The 22,724-nt window shown below is 47.9% G+C and overlaps 9 protein-coding genes across 9 annotated transcripts; 1 reads left to right on the forward strand and 8 right to left on the reverse strand.

The window, feature by feature from the left end:
- Positions 1-107: 107 nt before the first annotated feature.
- On the reverse strand, positions 108-2,724 carry BDCG_07739 (C2H2 finger domain-containing protein; the record flags this gene model as incomplete). Its single annotated transcript, XM_045423528.1, has 3 exons — positions 108-1,779; positions 1,854-2,092; positions 2,185-2,724. The coding sequence occupies 3 exons, from the start codon at positions 2,722-2,724 to the stop codon at positions 108-110; spliced, it is 2,451 nt and encodes an 816-aa protein (XP_045278907.1).
- A 605-nt stretch (positions 2,725-3,329) lies between these two features.
- On the reverse strand, positions 3,330-3,548 carry BDCG_17625 (uncharacterized protein; the record flags this gene model as incomplete). The annotated part of the gene is made up of 1 exon (XM_045426719.1): positions 3,330-3,548. The coding sequence occupies one exon, from the start codon at positions 3,546-3,548 to the stop codon at positions 3,330-3,332; it is 219 nt and encodes a 72-aa protein (XP_045282275.1).
- Positions 3,549-3,927: 379 nt separating this feature from the next.
- Positions 3,928-4,357, reverse strand: BDCG_17626 (uncharacterized protein; the record flags this gene model as incomplete). The annotated part of the gene is made up of 1 exon (XM_045426720.1): positions 3,928-4,357. The coding sequence occupies exon 1, from the start codon at positions 4,258-4,260 to the stop codon at positions 3,928-3,930; it is 333 nt and encodes a 110-aa protein (XP_045282276.1). The 5' UTR covers positions 4,261-4,357.
- Positions 4,358-4,476: 119 nt separating this feature from the next.
- On the reverse strand, positions 4,477-9,531 carry BDCG_07741 (uncharacterized protein; the record flags this gene model as incomplete). Its single annotated transcript, XM_045423529.1, has 9 exons — positions 4,477-5,468; positions 5,552-5,950; positions 6,013-6,948; positions 7,007-7,299; positions 7,367-7,551; positions 8,302-8,382; positions 8,466-8,511; positions 8,592-8,706; positions 9,456-9,531. The coding sequence occupies 9 exons, from the start codon at positions 9,529-9,531 to the stop codon at positions 4,531-4,533; spliced, it is 3,069 nt and encodes a 1,022-aa protein (XP_045278908.1). The 3' UTR covers positions 4,477-4,530.
- A 537-nt stretch (positions 9,532-10,068) lies between these two features.
- Positions 10,069-10,320, reverse strand: BDCG_17627 (uncharacterized protein; the record flags this gene model as incomplete). Its single annotated transcript, XM_045426721.1, has 1 exon — positions 10,069-10,320. One exon carries the CDS (start codon positions 10,318-10,320, stop codon positions 10,069-10,071), a length of 252 nt encoding a protein of 83 aa, XP_045282277.1.
- A 199-nt stretch (positions 10,321-10,519) lies between these two features.
- Positions 10,520-12,050, reverse strand: BDCG_07742 (oxidoreductase). The gene has a single exon (XM_045423530.1). It carries the CDS (start codon positions 11,826-11,828, stop codon positions 10,941-10,943), a length of 888 nt encoding a protein of 295 aa, XP_045278909.1. The 5' UTR covers positions 11,829-12,050; the 3' UTR covers positions 10,520-10,940.
- A 1,866-nt stretch (positions 12,051-13,916) lies between these two features.
- BDCG_07743 (SWIB/MDM2 domain-containing protein) lies at positions 13,917-17,663 on the reverse strand. Its single transcript, XM_045423531.1, has 5 exons — positions 16,692-17,663; positions 16,470-16,606; positions 15,929-16,390; positions 15,811-15,864; positions 13,917-15,741 (listed from the first exon to the last, which is right to left on the reverse strand). The coding sequence occupies exons 1-5, from the start codon at positions 16,696-16,698 to the stop codon at positions 15,556-15,558; spliced, it is 846 nt and encodes a 281-aa protein (XP_045278910.1). The 5' UTR covers positions 16,699-17,663; the 3' UTR covers positions 13,917-15,555.
- A 121-nt stretch (positions 17,664-17,784) lies between these two features.
- On the forward strand, positions 17,785-21,809 carry BDCG_07744 (eukaryotic translation initiation factor 3 subunit B). Its single transcript, XM_045423532.1, has 5 exons — positions 17,785-18,001; positions 18,158-18,350; positions 18,455-19,988; positions 20,071-21,498; positions 21,586-21,809. Exons 1-4 carry the CDS (start codon positions 17,932-17,934, stop codon positions 20,485-20,487), a joined length of 2,214 nt encoding a protein of 737 aa, XP_045278911.1. The 5' UTR covers positions 17,785-17,931; the 3' UTR covers positions 20,488-21,498; positions 21,586-21,809.
- On the reverse strand, positions 21,288-22,368 carry BDCG_07745 (esterase/lipase; the record flags this gene model as incomplete). The annotated part of the gene is made up of 4 exons (XM_045423533.1): positions 21,288-21,490; positions 21,611-21,731; positions 21,858-22,192; positions 22,281-22,368. The coding sequence occupies 4 exons, from the start codon at positions 22,366-22,368 to the stop codon at positions 21,288-21,290; spliced, it is 747 nt and encodes a 248-aa protein (XP_045278912.1).
- Between the last annotated feature and the right edge of the window lie 356 nt (positions 22,369-22,724).

Consider the following 22,724-nt stretch of genomic DNA (forward strand, 5'->3'; position numbering starts at 1 on the left):
AAATGGATTTCGTAGCAACAGAAAAATAATTTGCAAGTGGTCAACGGTGAAAATATTTGATTGACCCAGGCGTCTCACACAGCTACACGTCAACCTTGCCCATTCTCCTACCCAAAATGATACAACACCTGCTTCCCTTTTTTCCCTTTCCCCTTCTTGCCCCCTCCTTCGCCGCCATCCCCTGCTTCTCCTTCGTTCCCAGCCTCTGCGGGTGTAGGATTAACCCCTCCCCTCCCCCACGGCGATGGGCCCGTAGCGGCCGATGGTGCTCCCCACCGCACCGTGCCGCGCGTCAGACCGGCCATGAGCGTGTTGGGCTTCGGTGCAGCAGGTAGCGCCGGAAAGGCGTCCGCATTAGCGCCTCGTGCGATGGGAGCTGCAATCGCTGCGGTTTTGGGACCCGCTGATGGAGAAGGGCGGGAAGGGGCTGGCGAACTCCCTCCCGAACGTGACGGGGGTGTCACTGTTGACCAGGGTGACGCTGATGGGCGTGCTTTCCTGCCGCCAGGAGGTCCACCAAGGGGCGGGAATGGGTTGCTGCTGCTACCGTTTGATATTCCTCCGAGACCTCCGCTGCGTCCAACCGCTGAGCGCGAAGATTGTGCCGTCGATGATTTTAGGCGTAGCACGCGCTTTCCACCGCCGCTGGCACTTGCACCGGTACTTGATAGTACTCCGTTGGGCCCGGGTAGAGCGGGGTAGTCTTCATTGATGGCGCGCCAGTCGTTCCAGGCTTTGAGGAGGGCGCTGCGCTTTGACTCATCATCGTAGAGCTCGGCGAGCTCCTTTATGAGCTTGCCTAGTTCGCCGGATGAGGTGTCGAAGAGTGAAAAGAACGATTCTATTAGGTATGCGGCGCTGATGGCACCGGTGCGGTAGGAAGATACTTTATCGCGGAAATCGGAGACTTTTAGGGGGTCGTTGCGTAGGAGGGAGACGGCGCGGTCCATTACAGCGCCATGTGCAATTTGGAGGGCGTGTTCTCGAGGAGTTGAGGGGGGCGCACTTGGGCGGCCAAGATTTAGGCTTTCCATAGCAGGACGAAGACCTGCTTGAGTGGGGGGAGGAGGAGGAGGAGGAGGAGGAGCGGTTGATTGAGTCGGTACGCGAACTGTCTGGGCACCGCTCGGCGTGAGCTGACCGCCAAATGTCCTGCTCGTGACGGACTGAGCGCTCTGGATGGCCATTTGTCTTTGATAAGCCAACTCGTCTCGTCTCAAAGGTTGAGCGCTGGATGCAGGGAGAGGTTCTGCGTTAGGATCACGCCCTCTTCCTGCACCTCGCCCCTCTCTCCCGCCTCTCTGTGGCTGGTAGGGAGTTCTGTAATCGAAACTAGATAAATCGACTGTTCTCGCATCTCTTCTTGCATCCTTGGAGAGGCCGGCTGGGTGGCACTCCAGCTGGTGAGCTTTTAAATCCATTTGTGACTCGAAGACTACAAACTTCTTCTCCAAGCACTCCTTGTCAAGGCAAAGGAAGTGGTCCTTGTTGAAATGCTCCTCTAGGGAATTATAGTTGATGAAATACTGTTGCTGCCGGTTTCCATTACGCCGGTCACATATATGGCATCGCTCGTGCTTATCCCGACAGTGCGTGTAGAGTTCATCGTCCCCGTAGAATCTCTGTCGGCAAAAACCGCATTCTGGGTGGCCTTTGAAGCCGCTTTGATCAACAGCGCCAGGGTTATCATCTCCATATCTCTCATGTTTCCGAAGTTGGGTCATTGAGAAGAGCTCGTGCTCATGAGTAAACACCTTCTTATTTCGAGTACATAAATCACTATTTCCTGTTAGCGGAGGGGTCGAAGAAAATTGAATATTTTAAATTTTTAGCGGGATAAAGTCTGTACGTACCACATAACCTTCTGATGCTGACTCTTTACATGGCGATGAAGATCCGGCCATCCCAGACATGCGACATCACATTCGCTATCGGGGCAGTTATACCGCAGGAGCAAAACCGTATCTTCGAAAATATCGTTCGTCTCATACTTAATTCCCAAGTTATCATCTGTACGTATGAAATCACCGTCTCTGAAATCCTCGAATTTTTTCACTGGATCATCGGTAAAAATTACGGAGGGCCACTCGGTCTACTCAAAAGGCAGCACGTTAACACTTGACAACCCTAGGGTTTCTCACTTGATTGTAAAATCCGAGAACAAGAGGCCTCTCAAACACATACCCGACAGTGTGCGCACGCCTTAGTTTTATACAAGGCCCTCAATCGCAAAGCACAAATATGACATGTTCGATGGTTACAAGGGGCGACGGCAGTATGAGCGATGTTCGACGCACAGATAAAGCACACTTCGCCGGTATCCGCGTCCTCGCCCGTCGTGGCAGCTGCAGTCACAGCCGCTCCCTCGCCCTCAGCACGTTTGGCATCTCCGGTCAGGCGATCACCGGAGGTGCCTCCGCTCCGAGGATCTGAGTCGGGTGGTTCGCCTCCATAGTCACCATCGGTGGGTTGGCCTGGTCGGATCGTAGAATGTCCTGCTACTTGTGGTCTTGTCTGCCCTCTTCCGTCCGGTACAACACCTCGTGCGCCCCGTGCACCTCTCCCTCCTCCGCCTCTGCCGCCGCCCCTTCCACGGCGCTGTTGGCCATCTGTATGCGGGTTCGGAAGCGCGCCGCCACGACCTCGTCTTCGGTTGCCTCGGGTTGGATTTTGGTCCCGTTGTGGAGCAGAGGTAGGTGGAGTATTAGCGGATATATTAGCCATATTGACTGTGACTGTGATTGTTGTTCAATTCACTTGGGAGTAAGGGAAGAATTTCCGCACGCAGACACTTCGCTGCGGGGACCCGATTTCTGGTGATTATGCCTATGTGCTAAATTATGAAGAAAGGAATGCCTGCTGTATAACCCGAATAAGAGTTACCGGAAGAGGAAAAAGAATATAATAGAGCAATAAAAGAGCAGAATGTAGTGGACTATGTGCAGTCGGTGGTTTGTAGTAGTTATGTAAAAAATATCTGGATGGAGGCTCAATTCTGATTATGTAATAATACATTATTCCGTATATACAGCCGAGGCGCTGGCTATGAGAGTATAATTTACCGTATTGTGATACCACAACTCCGAATTATTATTACTCAGGCTCCAACACAGTCACTTCAGCAATATCAACCCTTGGAAATGCAAAAGAAGAGACGGTGATCTTAAGGCATTAAATCATCTGAGTCATTGAGGTGGCGTGTACATCAGGCAGCCCTTCGTCATACAATTGGAGTCACGAACAATAACAAGTGCCACTCACTCTCACGCATCCTTCTTCGCCTTGTTTGCCGCCGCCCTCTGCATCAAATCCAGCAACTTCACCGTCCTCTAGCTATCCAGAAACTCCACTGACTTGATAAGCTTTTCCCCCGTCTCATCCATCCACAGCAGAAACACATACTCCCCCCCATATGCCCACTCCGCCTCAGATACCCCGTCGTCCTTCCCCTCGTCGCGGAACATCGCACGGCTACTCGCCCACACTGTGACTTGGTTACTGCTGTCGCTCTCAATGTACTCCTTCACCGTCAATGGGAAGCTGCTCATGACGGCATGGAGTTGGGCAACGTGTTCCAGTATGCCCTTTTTGTCGAAGGGCCAGGTGGGTTCAGTGACGCTGGCGCGAATTGGTGGACGAAGTTTTCTGCCAAGATGACTTCATACCTTTCTGCCCGAAAGTGTGTTGAAGTTGGCAATGAAATTTTGAGCAGTTTCTAGACGCTTGGATGGCGGGGCGATGGTGGCTGCTGCCGATGATGATGATGCGCGGGATAGAGTAGTAGTAATTAGGTAGGGCACATGGGATGAGGTGCAATAAGTAACTATGTATTGATGAGGTTAATGTTCTAAGGGAGAGAAGTTCGTGATAGAGAACAGCTTCTTTCGAATAGACCTTTATATGATGCCCGTGAAGGCGGGGTAATCTTTAAACCTGATACATCGCAGAACTTTCCGAAGCGATATCAAGGTCAGCATCGGGTTCCGCCTGCCTGAGATTTGACATGTAGATTATGCTTCGCGCATCTTTTATTAGTAATTTCATCTCGCAGGTGCCGGGAACTAATACTCTGGGGTTTCGGATGTAAGCAGCCTTGGATTCGGGCTTTGTCAAAGTCCAGATTATTAATTCCGAGAACTTATTGAGGATCAACAGACTCCCAGAATGACCAAACGACGCGGGTTCAGGTCGACCGGGTACTTTCCAAGTAGTCAGTGGAGATAGCTTTGGACTAACGCTTGACGGCATTTCCCTACTCATCTTCGTTATCTTGCCGAATGCACAGCGTCAGCTTAGACCTATATAAAGTATAAATCATTAGTGACTACAAATAGCATATATCTATTTATGTACATAAAAATAAGAAAGAATTCCCGGGTAGCGAGCCAATAAGCTCAGTTAAAACAGAAACCAAGAACCCCGAATCACATAATCCCGTGGTATATAATATATATATGGACAAAAAAGAGCAAAAAACTCAAAAGTCATCACATTCTCCTATCCCGCGAGTAAATATCCCTTGCTCATAGCTTAGTAAAATATCTTCTCCTGCCATATCGGCGGCTGGCTCTTCACCTGATCCCACTTCACCTTATTCCTCTCATCCAAATGAGCCTCCTCATCCGTCATCGGTATCACACGACTCGTCAACTCCACTTCACGCTGGCTAATCCCGCCCGCATCGCGCGGCACCCACAGCAGCGGCGTCGGACTCCACACCGACGGCGGGTAATATGCATTGTCCGCTACTTCGTCCGTGTACTCAACGGGCGTACCCTGCCGGATCCGCTTGCGTAGCGTCGCGTAGTCGATGTAGATATGGGGCTCTACGATTGAGTGGATGAAGTAGGAGAATTTCCGCAGGATGGCGTGGAGGGCGTTGGGCCTGTGATGTGGGAAAACAGGCGTTTCAGCCGAAGTCCCTGCTCGGGTGATCTCGGCGAGGGTTATGGTTGTTTGTGTTGAGCTCTTTAGTTTGTAGGCGGAGATTGGGCTGGGGATTTCGTTGCTGGCGCTTGCTGGGCTAACAGGTGGTTTCTCACTTGTTGTGCCGTCGTGGGAGTTGCTTGAACTGTCATCCTGGTCACCAAAACTCCCATCGTCATCGTCATGGGCGTCGTTGTCGCCTAGCATTTCAGCTTGCTCGAGGGTCCGGGGAAGCGCGGAGAGTAGGGGGCGCAATGCATCATTCAGAGATATGTGCGCTAGAATCGTGAGAATGATGAAGAGGACCATCATAATCACTGGCCCTATAGCGCCCTTAATGGCGAACAGGCCAATCATACACACAGAGGAGAGATATACACCTGTCAATACTTGCTGCAGGGCACGCGGGTAGATCAGGCCCTTGGTATCGACATCAGAGTCGTACACGAAAAGCAAGTTGTAACGGTAGGCTTGGTAGACTAGGTATAAGCCGAACGAGGAGAATCCGAGAATAAGAGGTGCGATGCAGGAGTAGGTAATGGCTACAATTGATTAGATATATGGGCGAAACTTATAGTGGTCATGCATAGGGGGTTTGGTTCGCAGGTCGCTCGAATACACTTACCGATCACGACCATGTTTGTGAACACCGGAAAGACGGTAGCCCAGCGCAACCCATTCATTGATGTCCATCGTTCGTAGAGTTTGCGCGGAGTGGTGTCAAAGAACGCAACGAAGATCTTGAAAATGACGAATCCCAGCACCTGCACTACCGCACCAGCACTCAGGACTAGACCCTGAAGAAGGAAGTATGAAATATAGAAATTTGAAGCTTTCGGGAGATTCTTTGCGAGTAAATCTTTGGCTGACATGGGATCCTTGATAATTTGGCTTGTTGCGGCTGAAGCTGCGGAGGTCAACGTGGTAACAAGAAATACCTGCACCACCTGGAAACAGAAGTGGGCGTTCTGCGTAAACAATTCTACATGAACAGTAGTTGGAAGTCCAGTTTGCCGCGCGAGAACTACAGTTAAATCAGAGTTAGGTGCGTCTTATGTCGGGAAAGGGGGTGAACAATAAACGTACATCTCAACAAAATCGGCACCAATGCCATCAGCAACGCAAGACCTACAGCGGGGAGTAAACCACTGATAACGCCCTTAATTACTTCGGGAAGTTCGTTAATAAACCCAAGGAATGGCAGGAGATTGCTCAGATACGCCACATTCGATATCATTCCGACGAAGGCAGAAGGAATCGACCAGAATATAATCAGGGCAGTAATAGCCGCCTGGATCAAGAATTTCCGCACAATTCTTTGCCACCAGCTGTATTGCAAGGCAGGCCAGATAATTTCCTGCGGCGTAATTCCGATATAGCGGGGTGTCATTTGAAACGGTTGATGGTGTGAGAGCATTTGATAAGCGGTTTGGGCGGCCGCTTGGGAATCGAATTCGACAAACACAGCTGGAATTGACTTCGCGTCTCCATCTCGATGTTTCTTCTGCAGCTTCTCGACTTTAGGAAGCACCTTTTCAAGCTCGGACCGTAGCCATTCTATGGTATCAACTTTTTCGCCAGTGAAATAACGTAGGCGATGAGTCGGTCGTTTTACTCTCTTCGCCCATGGGATAGAATCAAGATCGCAAGCCATGCCGTCAGGGTTAGGTCCAGTATCAACTACGCATTCTTCATCCCTTTTCTGTTTTTTCATCGCTTTAGATCTTGCGGAATTCGCAGATTTGATCAAGTCCGTTTCCAGACTCTCCAGCTTCAAAGCCAACTCGTCCCTCTCTTTGACTCGTTCATCTAGCTTTTTGCAGTCTGTCGTAATCCAGATACGCCTGATAGACTTTCCAAAAACCTTTGCCATCTTAGACTTGGTGAGAAGGGTTTGGGGGACTGCCATGAATAAGACAGTCCTCGACGAGATACGGCTAGCATATAGAGGCGAGAGAAAATATGCTTGTCGAAGCGTAGCATAGAACATGCTTTCTCGGGTAACCATGTAGAATATGAAACCTGTGACAACTTAGTCCACTACATCAAATTTTCTTTCCAGGCACAGGATGGGACCCACTGAAGAACATCCAAGCGACAAAAACATGCGCATAATATCGATTAGGATCTTTCACATTACTGAAACTCAATGCATCAAGTTGAGTATTTCCCGCTCCCCCGGTGGCATGGATAGGAAACAAAATGGGCCAAACGACAAGGCATCCCACGAAACATGTCACTGACATAAGCCGGAGGAACCGTAGGAAAAAGTATCCATCCAAAGATGAATGCTGAAGCACATAGGTGTCTGACAGGTTGAAGAAGGCACCGATCCAATTGACCCAACCTGAAGGTAGTTCCGGGCTCCGTTCACTGGGGACAGGTTATGAGGTTGGTCATAAAAAGGCAGTAGTAGCCCGGGAAGGAAGAAAATGCTTACTGTTCATGGATACTGCCCAAGTATGATCTGGGGGCATAGAAGCGCTGTTGACTCCGTCGACAGATAATAAAAACCGCAGTCCAAAGGGTAAAAAGCACAAACGCAGGAACAAAAGTCGTCAGCAGAGCTGCGGCAGAGGTAGAGGTATCCATGCCGAGTGAGCCAAGTGTCACGTCTATAGTTGACTGGTTTTCCCCGCGAGACGACCCAATATTTGGATCATTGTTTGGATCCTAGAGGAACTCATCAGCTTTTATGAAAGGTCTAACGCCCTCAACAGGTCTTTCTAAACGAAAGATAAGACTGACCAGCAATTCTGACATTGTTCCTACGCATTGGGAGCAAGCCTCGGTTTGGAAGAGGCAAGTGTCTGGCTAAAATCCAAGGATGGCGATGGATAGTGAAATCGTGCAGAAATAACAACATTCGCCCCACAAAAATGGGCTGGTTACTCCGTACTCCGTAGAGCCCCTCGAATTCAATGATGGTTAAAAAGTTTTCTGCCACTGGAGAAAAATAGAGCGGAGCTCTTGGAAAATAAGAATATTCCCCTGACAGGGCTTAGGAAAAACCGGCTCGTTCGTTCTCCCTCGGTAGCCCGGGTGTGGAGTGGACACTGCTCGCCCTCCGCTGCTGCAAGGCAGCAAGGGTGATAGAAGCTGGGGGAGACAAATAGGAATGTGAGCCGTCATATTTCCAAAAATTTGAGCTGTTGCCAGCGTCTTTGGGGTTGATTGGCGCGTTCTCCCAGCGGACAGCGCGCGGGGCACACCAGCTTAATTCCCAAGTGGCGCAAGGTTCTCTACCGGATAGACTTTAGTCGGCGCGACTGTAAGGTGCGAAAAAGAGATCCATCTACAAATCAGCGTGGAATATTATCCACAGGCGACGGGCCCACGACTTGCTGTCTGCAGCTGGTGTCATCTGGCACGGACTGGCAAGACGAGGCAAGTTGACGTGATTCGGAGTTCCACAATTAGTTTTGAGCTCGATATGCGACTATTGGAAATCTCTGGCTACCCACCGAGAGCTAGCGAGGGTAACTTAACATATCATATCGGGTTCGGAGAATTCTCGCGGTCTGTAATTGAGGACATACCAAAAATATCAGCTGGGGGGTAGTTGTTTCCATAGTGTACTGCGTACTTTGCTCCGATGAGGAAAGTCATCATCATGATGCGAAAGGATGCGAAGAATTACGGCCTTGCATCATGTACCTACCTACTGCGTAAATACTTCCTGGTTCTGGTCGAAAACGTTTGGGAAACGTCTGTGCTTGTTCTCACGAGTCACGGCTTTGCCGATCCCCGCAAAAGGCGCAAAGGGACAGGAGAACTTAGCTGCATGAAGATAGATGACGTCTCATTGCTAACATTATTTCCATTACGCCGTTTCTCTGTCAACTTAAAAGTCGAAGATGAAAATAACGTTAACATTTGCGTAAAACATCCGTCGATGTTTTGAATGGAGAAAAATAACAGCGCTTCTGCTAGCTCCAATCTGGCCCGCCGATAATTTTGAATATCAGGGCCATTGACCAGTCAGCGATTGAGATCTTGCATCGGGATAGGGGCTGTTCGTCCCAGGAGCTCGGCGAGGGCTGGCTGAAAGTCCCCCTTCGCTCCATCTCAAGAGCTGGTTTTTCTTGGGGCTGACAGGGCTTTGACTAGCTTCTCCCGTTCTCAACTGTTCGCATCAACAGGACTCGAGGAGATGCTCCATGATCGGCAATTCCATCAGCCACAAATGTCTCAATCAAGACCACCGAGAACGCATATCATGAATGTCGGAAGGGCTCTCTAAACTTCCAGCTCGGAGGCTCCAACTATGTATCCTTCTGCGCCGTCATAAATCATCAAATCGTGAGAGCTTCCGGGGTTGATTCCTTGCCCATTCTACCCTCTTCAGGACGGTCTCAATCTGGTGAGAAACTATATATGTAACTGCGAGATAAGTGTGTATACTTGACACAAAGTTTTGAGCAAGCTTATCGTGCAGCGTCACACCGACTCAAGAAAAAATTCCGGTCCCGAAAATTGATCTCTTTGTTTTCGGAAGGCATGCATTCCTTTTCGGTCGGCCATCTTACCTTTTAGACTTTCGATATTCAGATGTCCAGTTCCAATGCCGGAGTGCCAGCAATCCTGCTCGCACTCTTCGCTCATTGCGGGGTGCCATTGTGCCGAATGTGGCCTCGCATTAGTCTGTGCATGGGTTTCCGATCTGGCGCAACGGTGACTGTCTCTTCTGGACAATCATTGGCGAGAGGAAAATCGTACAGCCCTCGATTTCTTTCATTCTACGGAGTACTCCATCCATAAACCACCCATTCCGTCGGGAGCCGGTCTTGCGGCCTGCGTTGGTAATGTCCAGTACTCAGAGCACATACATAGTTTGCACTCCCTTTGCTCCTCTTCAACGGCTAGTTCGGGCGCCTGTCTGGGGGGCGCTTTTCGGTCCGTTTCGTCGATGCATGCTGTGGTGGGATATCCAAACATCGAGAATATCCTAAAGCACCTGAAGTATCCGACAGAGGCATGGAGAATCCATCATCTGAGCCAGCAAGTTGAACTCTCTGAAATATCTTAGCCTTCAACTGCTAATTGGGATCCGGAAGTTGGCTGGGCGTTTCTTTATCCATTACTGATAGAGAAGGTTTGGGCTGGCTGATCAGACTACTATACACACACACGCACACGTTCTCACGTTGCCATCATCTGTATCGCGCGCGCAGGTCTCACCTCCATGCCCACACATGAATGGTTTGATGCACCAGCATCCGCAGAAGTTCGACTGTTCGTGAACTGGTTTGACTGTAATAAAGCTGGTCCTTGAAGAGTGTAACCTGAACTTCTAGGCTCTTCATTCGTGCGCTCCTCTTCCCAAAATTCCTGATTCACCTCATATTTGGATAGCAGTACTGTGCTGGTTGTGGTTGGCCCTGGTGGACACATTTTTGTGTCTCTACGTCGCATTGGCGTCAATTGGATACACGCAATCTGTGAATGATTTTGGTGAGTGAGGTAGTAAATCCTATTCTCGATACATCTTTCTTGCTGTACCAATTCTGTTCGCCTCCATTCATATGTACCATACCGGAGGATCATATTGCGGTTTTTGACTTTCTTTCACAGATCGCCTCATTGAATAGGTTGAAACAATAAGCCCTTGTCTTGTGTTCTATGTCTGTGACATTTGGTAGAAGTGATTGATAATGAACATGTTCAGTACCCTTCTACACCCATATTGGACACCTTTATTCACAGAGGATCCCCGATTCCCCTTTGATTATTCATGGACTACGTTTCCCGAAAAAGTAGGATTCACACATTCACTTTTACCATCCATGCGATGATGGCCAATATATTTGCTTTCTCATCAGCCAATTCCCTTCTCCAACATTTTTGAGAGTTGATAAATATCTGGCTACGCACAAAGTTTCTTCACTTGTACATCTATGATGCATATTGATACGTGATATGGCCGCTGGTAGACAAAAAAAAAAAGCCAGGAAACAGCTTCTATACCAGCTCTCCCTAAACCCTATCGCCTTACTATATACGTCTATCGCATTTCACACACTGTCCTTTGTGCCCCCTTTCATGATCATCCCAACAAGCGCAGCAAGCCCCTCACTACCCTTGCCTTCCTCAACCCTCCTCTCAATCAACTTGAAAATAGGCTGAATAAGTTCCACCGAAACACCCTGGGCTTGACTCGCCTCCAATATATTTGGCGCAGCCTTCGCCTGCATGTCCAAACTCGACCCGCCATCCCCGTAATCCTTCTCATCCACCTGCGTCGCCAACAGATTCAAATGCTGCGTCATCGCAGTCAGCCAGGGGATGAGCTGCGTCGCAACAAATCCTGCCGCAGGAATGTTGGCGGACTGCACCAACGCCACGGCGTGCGTGAAGCCGCTGAACAGGCCGTACATGCCACTCAGAAGAGCCAGGTCGTGCAGCGAGGCAAGCCCCACGTCCTCGCCGACGTATGTGTTGGTGCCCAGCACGGAGAGGGTATCCTTTACCCCCTCGAACACCTCTGCTGGTCCGCTGTAGAGGATCATGGCATCAGGCTGGCCGATCATGAATGGTACGGCCATGATTCCGCCGTGGATGTATCGAGCCCCGTGCGCGAGAGCCCAGTCCGCCGTCTCTCTGGCGTGGGCTGGTGTGCCGTTTGTAAGGTCAACAATTGTCTTTGCGGCCCATGCCGTTGGGGCTTGTTGGAGGGTTTGCATGACGGAGGCTTTATCCAGTTGGCAGATTATGAGTAAAGAGCTAGCCGCGGCGGCAGAGTCGATTGTGGGAGCATGGGATGCGCCGATAGCGATAAGGGGTTGTGCTTTGGCCGGGGTCCTGTTCCAGACTGTGGTTTTGTGGCCTTTTCGAAGGAATTGGGTGGCCAGGGCGGTGCCCATGGCTCCAAGGCCGAAGACGGATACCGGTGAGTTTGCCATTTTGGATGTATTCTTTTCAATTGGCCTTTTGCTTTTGGGGGAAAGGAGAAACACACGCCTTCTGCTTCAATGCGTTATCAAATCTACTTTCATCTTTGAAAAAGGGAAGCACACGCTTCCTATTTAAGCTTACGCACACACGGGCACGGGATCTTTCTCCGCATTGGCCCTGATATCTATGGATTAAAAAATTATATATAACCTACCTGATTTCAAAGCATACAATCTCTACTACTTTAATAAGCTAGAACTGTTCGTATTTGGTGGATTTTATATGCAGAAACAAGGTCAGAGCTGTGTTATGCAAAACAGCCAAGAGTCTTGGGTTCGTTTGGTAGGTTTGCAAGCCTGTGAGCAAACCTGCCAAGCCGGGAGATGTTTGCAAGTTTACTTACTAGCTTGGCTGTATCCGCCTTCTGTCTTCCATCGTAGATTGCCTATATATACTTATAAATACATACTATAAAATAGAAATGTTTCAAATTGGCATTTGATTTCTTTGATTTCCTTGATTTTCCAAAGGGCTACCGTAGTCCCTACCACTGACACGTTTCCGTGTGATAGAATTCCATTTGTTAATGAATAAAAGAGTGGCTGCATATTGAATGATGAACTAACTTGTTGAAACTACGGAGTACAGCAGTAAACACAAGCCAAAGAATATTGTGATATAGAAGGATAACAGCAAGTGATAAAGAAAACCAACACCATGCTAGAGAGGATACTGAAAGCTACTATCTATGGAGAAAGCATGCATAAGAAACAAAAGAAAAAAAAAATCAGGGCAAGCGGTCATACATATAACTAGCAGAAAGGCATGCAAAGCAGAAAGGAGACAAAGCTGAGCTGGAATTCTCATTGGAACGATTTCCACCACAATTGAAGGAGACAAGAGAAAATGGTGTTGTGAACACCATTACTGCAGGTCCCGCTAGATCCTCATCCGACTCATCTCATGAATTATATACTAACTGCCCCAGCCTTATGACCAACAGTCCATTGCAATTCAGCTGGGAGCCGCGGGTGGCATTCTGGACACTGAGACCCGGACTTCTCCACCATCTTCCCAGCGGCTGGTACGATCGCGCAATGCTGGTATGAGGGCTTATTCTTGAATTGATCGCATAGGATGAGTTGGTTAAGCCTGTGCTTGAATTCGCATTGGTACTGCGAGCGGGTGTTTTCGCACATCTTTGATGAACTAATTATTATATTATCATGTTTTGTCAGTTGGATATGGTAGTATGATAAATCAGACTCAGAACTTCATTCTACTAGCCTAACCTATGTAGACTGACTGAATGTGTAAAACTTACTAGAATATCAGTTCCCGGATTTAAAAATAGGGGAATTAAAACCAGTTTAAAGTATTTGCTGAAATAGACCCGGAGAGCTTCGAAAGCGAGGGCGGTTCAATAGTTGCAGAGCGACGTCTGTATCCCTAATATTTCTTCGAAGCCTGTCCAAACGAGATTTTTTTTTTTTTTTTAAAAAAAAGATTCAGATTCCGATACGCTTCACAATATCTGGTTGGAGAGAGACTTGTATGCTTTTATACTCGACGCTCCATTTCTATAGACATTCTGGTTAAGAACTGTAGCTTCTTGTTGTTTCCTTTGTGAATCAGGTTATGAAACAACATTGAAACTGTTCAGTGTTCATTGAATCGGCCTTCCACCCTTGAAACATGAGGACGATATCTATAGAGAGGGGGAAGGCAAGAATAAAACCCACATCACATCAACCTAGAAGTTTTCCTCGAGCGCTAGCTACCCCAAACCCAACAGGGTTGAATATGTCCCTTGACACATTGCTTTAGCACCGGGTTGGTTGTACAGAAGCTACAGTGAACAAAGAGCTGTAACAAGGGGAAAAGAAAGTAAGTTACTGGTGTGAACAAATCATAATAGTCTATCATCACCAAGAGGAATGACACAGATACGACATATTCACAAGGTCCAACCTGGGCATGCCGTGTTTGATGCCTGACTTAGCAATACAAAAGGTTCCTTTATCTTCCATCAACATCGCATTTCTGACATACTAGGTGCCTATGGTGGTCCCTTCTGCTTGTAGATGAGTTTTCTAACCAGTTGACAAAGGATTTCGTTAGGAGTATGCGATGTTGGGCAAATTAATGTAGTGAGCTGCTGTATCAATTTTTTAGGGGAGTATCTCGCCTGGACAGTCATTCGTATCTAGGTATGCCCTGATCTGCCTAAGGCATATATATGTCTTCGCCCATCCATCGTGGAGAAACAGCTGCTTGGCTTGCTCTCACTGGCGGAATCTACTAATAGATGAAGAATTTTTAGCAAGTGCTTCCTTCGGCCCAGTATTGATTAACCCGACAAAGTCCCAGAGCGGGCCGGAAGAGATGAATGTTTAGGCAATGCAGGTATATTAGACATATTAGACAGATGTATTTATTCATGTATTGTTCCCGCTTTTCTCCCCTTTCTCTCCTTGTTCATGTCTATCTTCTTTCCTTCTCCACGGATAAAAGGGAGGAATGCAGGAAAGAAAAAGAGGGAGAGAGAAGACACGTCTGTATGTTCCCAAAAGTTAAGATGTGTAGAAGACATTAAGAGACAATATTGCGAAATGAAAGCCGGTCATAAGCATTAAGAATCTTAAGAGGGCGAATGCACAAAAGGGAAAGGAGGGTTGGTTGGCTGAGGATAGTCAGATGGTAGTGATAGAGCGCAACCAATAATAAGAGTAGATTCAACAGCTAGAAATAGAGATTTAAAGAAGCCAAAGACGCAGTGAAGGAAACAGAGGTACGGCTTGGAAATAATAAGCGCAGAAGAAGAGGCAGAAGCAAGAAAGCTGACGCAAGAAATTGGAAATCCAAAGGCTCCGACGTGAGGAGTATAGGAGAGACAAAACGATAAAGAGACAACAAGATCAAAAAAATGAAATAGAGAAGCAGAAGACAACCGAGAATCCCAAATGAAGGCGTGTGGAAATAGATAACATGACAAACTGAGAGTTTCATATCCATTTAGCACAAACAAGGGACATTCCCACCAACCAACTCCACCCGCTGGAGCGAGATATGGTAAGTAAATGATAAAAAATGTAAAGGAAGGGATGAAGGAGAGAAACGAGCATGAAGATAGTCTCCTAGATCATCTTGCAAGGCCGCGCGGAGAGTGTTCTCGGTTCGGAAGAAACCACTTAATCAGAATGCTTTAAAACATATTCAGTGGGTTCCCATAAAAGAAAATTTGTAGAATGAGTGATCCCACCACACCTCTTGTAGTGAATAGTTAGGAAACTGACAAAACGGCCAAAAGATAATGCACGAGGAACTTCACTGGGAAGATACAGAGAGGCGGCTAACATAGGATAAGAGAAAAAGTGGGCGGATAGCAAAGCAAATATATTGCATGGTATATGTCTTAGGATGAGAATGAGGAAATATAAAACCAAAAGGAGAAAAAAAAAAAAGAAAAGAACAGAGAGCGAAAGAAGAAAGTAAACAGTAAAAAAGAAACGGAAGCGATGAAGGGATGATTTGACTTCACGGCATTATGGCACAATGGGTAACCTGATGGCAGATTATAAAAGGGGGGAATTAAAACTAAAAGAAGGATGTGCAAATGACTCCCCCGTTTGCCAGATAAACGCCGGATTATGATAATGATGATGAGGATATGAATTGGCGATAAGAAAGGGAGCCTTTCTTATTCTTGGTCGTGGGGCTACGTTATTTGAATTTTTACTCGTCAGGGTTATACAGGTTCTGGTTGAGGATCTTGGTCATTGTGAACATGTGTATTCGGTCTTGTTTAAAGACCGCTCGCATGAGGTCATCGCATAGGATTTGGCGTCGATCAGATGGATCTTGGAGGCTGTTTTCGCGTATATATTGCCACACCTTTTTCACAGTTTGAGGTCGAGAAAGCTGTGTGATGTTAGGAGGATATTCGAACAAGAGTAGTGAGGGGTAATATCTAGAGGAGAAAATACTCACCGTTATTTCACCGCCTAGAAGGGTAGAGAGCGTAGGGGATAACGTGAGGGGTTTCTTTAGGGGTGAAAGTCAATATGTCGTTGAAGTAGCTATAAGGTGGAAGGCCTTGAAAACCCACATGAAAACCACCCGTTCGCGTGACCTCCCTTTTGGGTTCCGAATCCGGCTCATCTAGGTCTGAATCGTCCTCCGCTTTCACTTTCTTTGATGTCTTTGACTTCGTAGCAGGTTTCTTTTTCTTGATAGGCGCAGCCTTCCTCGAATTTGCGCCTCTGGTAGGTCGCGCTCGTAGATTTTCCTCGGCTTGCAATTTGGCCGCCAAGATCGCGTCGGCAAGTTCTAAGTCTGACTTTCTGTTCTTCTTGGGTGGAGATTTATCTCCGGGATCTGAGGCGCTTTCAGGCTCTGCGCTGCGTTTTTGCGGGGAGGTAGATAGGGCGGGGGAGATGGGCTCGACCGTTGGGGCGTTGAGTTGACCATTCGACGAATGGCCGTTGACGGGGGAGGTAGATTCCGCCTGCTTCTCACTCTGTTCCGCAAAGATATCGAAGCGCTGCATAATTAGAAGTTTGATCGCGGCCTGTAATCATAAACGCGTCAGAAACATAGCCGCCAAGGGGGATCTGAGAAAAGTCAGGATCGGCAGCCAGCCAGCCAACCTTGTGAGGGGTGATATCGTAGTCGACGGCATCTTGCAAGCCTCTCCGTATGCGCTTCTCCGATATAGTATTCAAGTCACTGGTAGCAAGGATGGAGTCGATGATTTTGATATATGACGCTTGAACGTCGTCGGACACTGCATTGGCCGAATAAAGTCAGCGTTGATGTCATTAATTGCTTCATGTGTCATTGGCGCGGCAAGTCAGCTCGGGATATCTTACACTCCATGTTTGCGAGCCTAGAATAGCCCTGAAGACGTTGAAGCTTCCCAGCTGGTTGAAATGTAAAAGAGATATTTAGGAAATTAATCGCCGGTGCAGCTGGAGCTGTAGCAGGAGGTGGAACGAGTCCAATATGAGCTGGTCAGGTGGGTGCCCTGACAGAGTGTCGCGGCAAAAGCTGGGATCAAAAGTAGCGCCAGAAAGCGTTAGTGCGCTTTGCTGGCGGTTGCTCGGGCTGGCGGGGTACGGTACGGTACTTGGAGCAGAAAAGTAAGTTATGGAATAAGATTGGCCAATATGAGTGGAGGACGAGTGGCTGGCAAGCTAGTAGTATCTAATAAGAACTTAAGAAGATGTTGGATGCATAGAGTATAAAAGCAATAAGTGATGGAATTTAAGAAGGACCTGAGAAATAAAGAAATATGGAATATCAAAGAGACATGAGAGGAATCAAGAGTAGGATAGTAGAAGGAGCAGGAGATGAAACACACAATTGTTTTATAGGCGGAAAACAAAAAGGGAGTTACCGAGGAGAATGAAGGAAGAGCGGGTGGATGAACCAAAGCGGCGGGATGCTTGATGCAGCGCGGATAATTAGTAGAAAAGGGCCTTTTGGTTGGCTGCGGACGGGATTAGGGCGGGTTAGTTACTAGTGCCCCAAAGCATGGAAGTACGGAGTATATAACTACTACTATATACGGAGTATGTACGGAGTATGTCCTTAATAATAAGCTAGGATAGGCCTGGAGCTGCGAGTACGGGGTACAGCGATAAAGAAAACTCAGGAGGAAAGTAACTATGGAAAGAGAATTTCACTCAGAGAACTAGTATGCATCTTCAGTAATATCTAGAAGCTCCCTCAGCCGTTGTGGTTAGTAGTTAGAGCTGGAGTGTTCTGCAAGCTCTGGAGGCGGGAAAGATTGCGAGTGCGCAGCATAGTATAGTATGCTTAAAATATCCGAGGCTGGAGCCGGACAGGAGCCTGAGGCTGAAATGATGAGTCAGACATGTGTCAGCGAAAAACACGTGATCCCAGCCGCTTAGTCAGTGTCAGATATTGGACTAGGGCTAATTTAGGTATGGCGCTCTTTGGCACACACACATTTTGCCCGAATCGACTTGAGGCGAATGCAAGACGACCTCAGGAAGAAAGGCGTCGTGATCGTGAAAACCCGCAGTCGCTGCTCATCGCCTGCTTTCTCTGTATACCTTTCCTCCCATACACCGGTCCTCTATCACCATGGCACCGAGTTTCGACACCCTTTCAGAGCAGGATCTCCACGAGGAGGAGCTGGACATTGACTTTTCAGGTGTGTATTTTTTTTCCACTCGGGATTTCGTTAGGACCCAGAGCAGGATTGGTGTCTTTTTTTTTTTTTTTTTTTTTTTTTTTTTTTTTTTTTGGGGGGGGGGGGTCTATTAATATGAAATTCCATGTTTCCCCGCTAATCACGTTTTGCAAACAGATCTTAAGGCGCAATATGAAGTTAGGCTGGAGGAGGGCTTGGATGCCTTTGTCGTTATCGATGGGCTACCAATCGTGCCCGAAGAGAGCAAGCCGCGGCTCGTGAAATTCTTGCTGAAAAAATTGAACACCGTTGGTCGGACGCGCGAAGATGCCATTTTCATGCCCGTGAACGAGAATAAGATGTCCGAAGGGTGCGTTCAGACTTATATAACACCGAGGAACTAAACGGAGCGGGGGAAACCTGTTCAATGAAGAATAAACAAACTAATTCCTGTTCCTCCCTGATGATCTTCAGATTTGCTTTTGTCGAATACGAATCTCCCGAACAGGCCCTCGAGGCCACAAAACATCTCCACGGCACTCCCCTGGATAGAAAGCACACATTGGCAGTTAACAAACTTACGGATATCGATCGGTATGGACGTGAGGGCCGCATTGACGAGGAATATAAACCACCCACCATCGAGCCATTCCAAGAGAAGGAGCACCTTCGATCATGGCTAGGTGATCCTAATGCCCGTGACCAGTTTGTTATGTTCCGCGGAGACAAAGTTGGCGTGTTCTGGAATATGAAAAAGGATCCTCCGGAGAATATCGTTGACCGGGAACACTGGACACAGCTTTTCGTACAATGGTCTCCGCAAGGCACTTTCCTTGCATCCGTGCATCCACAAGGCGTACAACTCTGGGGAGGACCCCAATTTACCAAACAAAAACAATTCCCCCATCCATTCGTTCAGCTTATTGACTTCTCCCCCGGTGAAAGCTACTTGACAACCTGGTCACCGCGGCCGATTCAAATCGAAGGGCCTCACCCAGTTCTTTCCTACGAGGAGGATGGGAAACATTTCATTATCTGGGACATCGCAACTGGCAAGCCGCTGCGGTCTTTTGTCAACCATGACGTTCCTGCAGCCGCTGGTCCAGAGGGAGAGGTTGTGAAGAAGAAGATGCCATGGCCTACGTTCAAGTGGTCTTCGGATGAGAAATACGTTGCACGAATGCTTCTGGGTCAATCTATTTCCGTCTACGAACTGCCACGCATGAACCTCCTAGATAGAACATCTATTAAAATTGATGGAGTCACTGACTTCGAGTGGGCTCCCGCCACCCCCCAACGCGATGGAATCAGACAGTACGAACAGCTATTTTCCTTCTGGACCCCGGAAATCGGCAGCAACCCAGCGAAAGTTGGTTTGATGAGTATCCCATCCAAGGAAATTGTCCGGACAAGAAACCTGTTCAACGTTTCCGACGTTAAGCTCCATTGGCAATCACTGGGTGCATACGTCTGCGTCAAGGTCGATCGACACTCCAAGTCAAAGAAATCCCTCGCCACGAACCTCGAAATTTTCCGTGTCAAGGAGAAGGGCGTGCCTGTTGAAGTGGTTGACTCTATAAAAGATACCGTTATTAACTTCGCTTGGGAGCCCAAGGGTGATCGATTCGTACTCATTACGACGCCCGAAGCGTCTCCCAATGCCGGAGTTGCCTCCAAGACTGCTGTCTCATTCTTCTGCCCAGAGAAAGTCAAGGGTTCTGGCACGGGAAATTTCAGACTTATCCGTACCATCGAGAAGAAGACCAGCAATGCCATATATTGGTCTCCCAAGGGCCGGTTCGTGGTTGTTGCCACCGTCCACGTACAACAAAGCTTCGACCTCGATTTCTGGGACCTTGACTTCGAGGGCGAGAAGCAAGAGAGCGAGAAGGACCTTTCTGCTAACCTCCAACTAATGAAGACCGCTGAGCATTACGGTATCACTGACGTCGAGTGGGACCCAACCGGCCGCTATGTTGTCAGCAGCGCCAGCGCCTGGACTCACACTGTAAGTTTTGCATCCTTGCCTATTTAATGATTAAGAAACACAAAAAGAGATACTCTAAAAAACACTAACAAACGTCTTATAGATGGAAAACGGCTACAACATCCACACATTCTCCGGCACCACAATCGCCGAACACCCAACGGAGAAATTCAAGCAGTTCGTGTGGCGTCCGCGTCCCCCAACCTTCCTCAGCAAGGAGGAGCAGAAACAGGTCCGCAAGAACCTGCGCGAGTACTCGCGCGAGTTCGAAGAGGAGGACAAATATGCCGTCGACATTGCTAACACGGCTATTGTCGAGATGCGCAAGAGAGTCCTTAACGAATGGACTGCCTGGGTACGCCGGGAGAAGGAGCTGCTGGATGAGGAGATTGAGGTACTTGGTCTGGATAAGGAGGAGGGTGTAGCTGGGGTGGCTACTGAAGAGGAGGAGACGGAGGGAACGGTGGTGGAAGAGATAATGGAGGAAATTATTGATGAGACGGAGGAAATTATTGGATGAGGTGTTTAATTGTTCCTTTTTTTTTTAATTTTTATTTTGAGACCGACTATTACGAATTTCTGTTTTTTAAACAATCGGGCAATGGTTCGCGTTACCCGCTTTTGTTCTAAATGCTTTTTATTACTTTATGACCCTTCCCTTACCTTGAGATTGAAATTTCCATAGCTAGACACCCTTTGTTTTTCATGTGGTTGGGGGCAGGAGTAAATGTAGTGAGGTCATGTTAAGGTTGGGGCTAAAACACAAAAGCGGCTTAGTGAGCTTGTTTACGCCACGCTTAACTATCAGAAGAGGCATAACCTTCGTTCCCCGAAGGGGCGGGTAAAGCGCCGTGGACGTTGAGGGTACAAGGCAACATTATATATGCATATGTGCAAATTTGGAACAGCTCGTCTGGGAATACAACAGACTTTGAGTGTTTTATTAGATTCGAGCTCGATCTGGACCCCAAGCGCCTAACATGGTGCTAGCCAGCTTCGGACAGCCAACTGAGAACTAGATTACGGATTGGAAGGACCTATAACTAGAACTTGGATAGGGGAGTAGCGTCTGGAAATTAATTCCCTGAGCTACTACGTAGCTAGCTACCCGTCATTTCGATAATATCTGCAGGTTAACGCAATGGTATATAACAGAAGCATTCTCATCGGTAAATCCCGAACTAACAACACCCGTTTTTGTTTCTATACCGGGCCTGGGACGCATATAGCTCTCTCTCTCTCTCTCTCTCTCTCTCTTTTTCTCTCTCTCTCTCTCTTTCTTCCTCCCCCTCCTTTTCTCTTTGTCCTCCCCCTCCCCACTCACAAATGCACATCAAACCACGTAGCTGCCTGAATAAATGCCTGCTCCTTGGCGAACTTAGCCTCTTTATTACTTAGGTCACCGCGGACGGCGAAGCCGTGCTGGACGCCGCTGAACAGGTTGATTTGCCAGGGGAAGCCAACTTTTGAGAGGATTTCCTCGGACTCGTGGCGGAGGTTTGATGGGAAGATGGTGTCGGTTTCTGTTGTGGTGAGCTTTCTTTTTCTTTTTCTTTTTCTTTTTTTTTTTTTTTATTTTATTTATTTATTTATTTATTTATTTTTTTTTTTTTTTAAGGCGCTGGAGTGGGGGATCTCCTTACCAGCAGCGGAAATGGCATATGGACCCTTGATAGCTCGCAGCTCTTCTGGCGCAACGAAGGATGGATGCGCGACGTATCCGACATCAATCCCTCCGCCTTCTTTCATGAATCGAGTAGCGTACTACATGTATACATGTAGGTAGATAGAGAAGAGTTGTTAGAAGAGAGATACAACAACCATTCAACCCCCCCTCCCCCACTAACAAAAATAATAATAATAATAAAATAAAAAATAAACCTAACAAACCTTCGCACCAAAACAATACCCCACCGACGCAACCCTCTTGATGCTCAACGTCTCCCGCACATACTTAATCGTCGCAGCCGCAATGGGGTCGACGGCCTCTGTGGTATAATCCTTCAGCCAGGCCATGATGTCTATGCCACTCATGACCTGGTTCATGGTCAGGGCATTGCCGTGGAATAGGTCCGGGATCACGACCAGGTAGCCGCGGGCGGCAAAGTCGTCCGCGACGAGTTTGACATTGTCGGCTAGACCTAGGATGTCGGTGAAGATAATGATGGCTTTTTCTAGCTTGGTGGTCGTGGCGGAGGCAGGGGGGTGGGAGATGTATGTGTCGACTGGATGGCCGGTCGGGGTGAGTTGTTAGTAACTTTATTTTTATTATGCTGGTATGCTTTAATTTTCTGATTGGTTTTATATACATACTGTCGCTAATTTTCTTGATCTCGCCCGAGGCTATTCCCTTGTGCTTGAACCCGCGGGTGCAGCAAGCGCCTGGCGGGTGGGAGGCCATGTTTACTTGTGTATTTAGGATGGCAGGATGTGATGGGAGGAGGAAGCTAGAAAGATAGATGTCTTAAGTGTTGGGATTGAAGTCTACGGCTTCTAGTTATAGTGTAGGTCTGTCTTGTAACGGACGGTTTTGTATATAATAATAGCCCTGATACGCGATACCCGTGGATAATCCCTTCAGGCAGCTGGTAGACATCGGCATTAACTTACTCACTGTTGCCCCGCCTTTTAGTGACAGCATTAGCTGTAAATTCTCGCACCCCTTTGACTGCTGCCCCTCATCCCGAAGACTCCACACCAACTTGCATTACAGCACAACTAGAGTTGCATCAACAAGAAGGGAATTGGACCACATAC

Source organism: Blastomyces dermatitidis (genome assembly GCF_000003525.1).
Source record: "Blastomyces dermatitidis ER-3 genomic scaffold supercont1.9, whole genome shotgun sequence".
NCBI classification, from domain to species: domain Eukaryota; kingdom Fungi; phylum Ascomycota; class Eurotiomycetes; order Onygenales; family Ajellomycetaceae; genus Blastomyces; species Blastomyces dermatitidis.

What these genes read in the sequence shown, in the direction of transcription:
- BDCG_07744 (XM_045423532.1), top strand. Translation starts at nt 17,932, where the DNA reads ATGGCACCGAGTTTCGACACCCTTTCAGAGCAGGATCTCCACGAGGAG. An exon ending in GAGAATAAGATGTCCGAAGG is followed by an intron (nt 18,351 to 18,454) that starts GTGCGTTCAGAC and finishes GATGATCTTCAG; the next exon opens with ATTTGCTTTTGTCGAATACG. An exon ending in CCAGCGCCTGGACTCACACT is followed by an intron (nt 19,989 to 20,070) that starts GTAAGTTTTGCA and finishes AACGTCTTATAG; the next exon opens with ATGGAAAACGGCTACAACAT.
- BDCG_07743 (XM_045423531.1), bottom strand. An exon ending in ACGATATCACCCCTCACAAG is followed by an intron (nt 16,391 to 16,469) that starts GTTGGCTGGCTG and finishes TTATGATTACAG; the next exon opens with GCCGCGATCAAACTTCTAAT. An exon ending in CGCGAACGGGTGGTTTTCAT is followed by an intron (nt 15,865 to 15,928) that starts GTGGGTTTTCAA and finishes TCACCCCTAAAG; the next exon opens with AAACCCCTCACGTTATCCCC.
- BDCG_07742 (XM_045423530.1), bottom strand. Translation starts at nt 11,828, where the DNA reads ATGGCAAACTCACCGGTATCCGTCTTCGGCCTTGGAGCCATGGGCACC.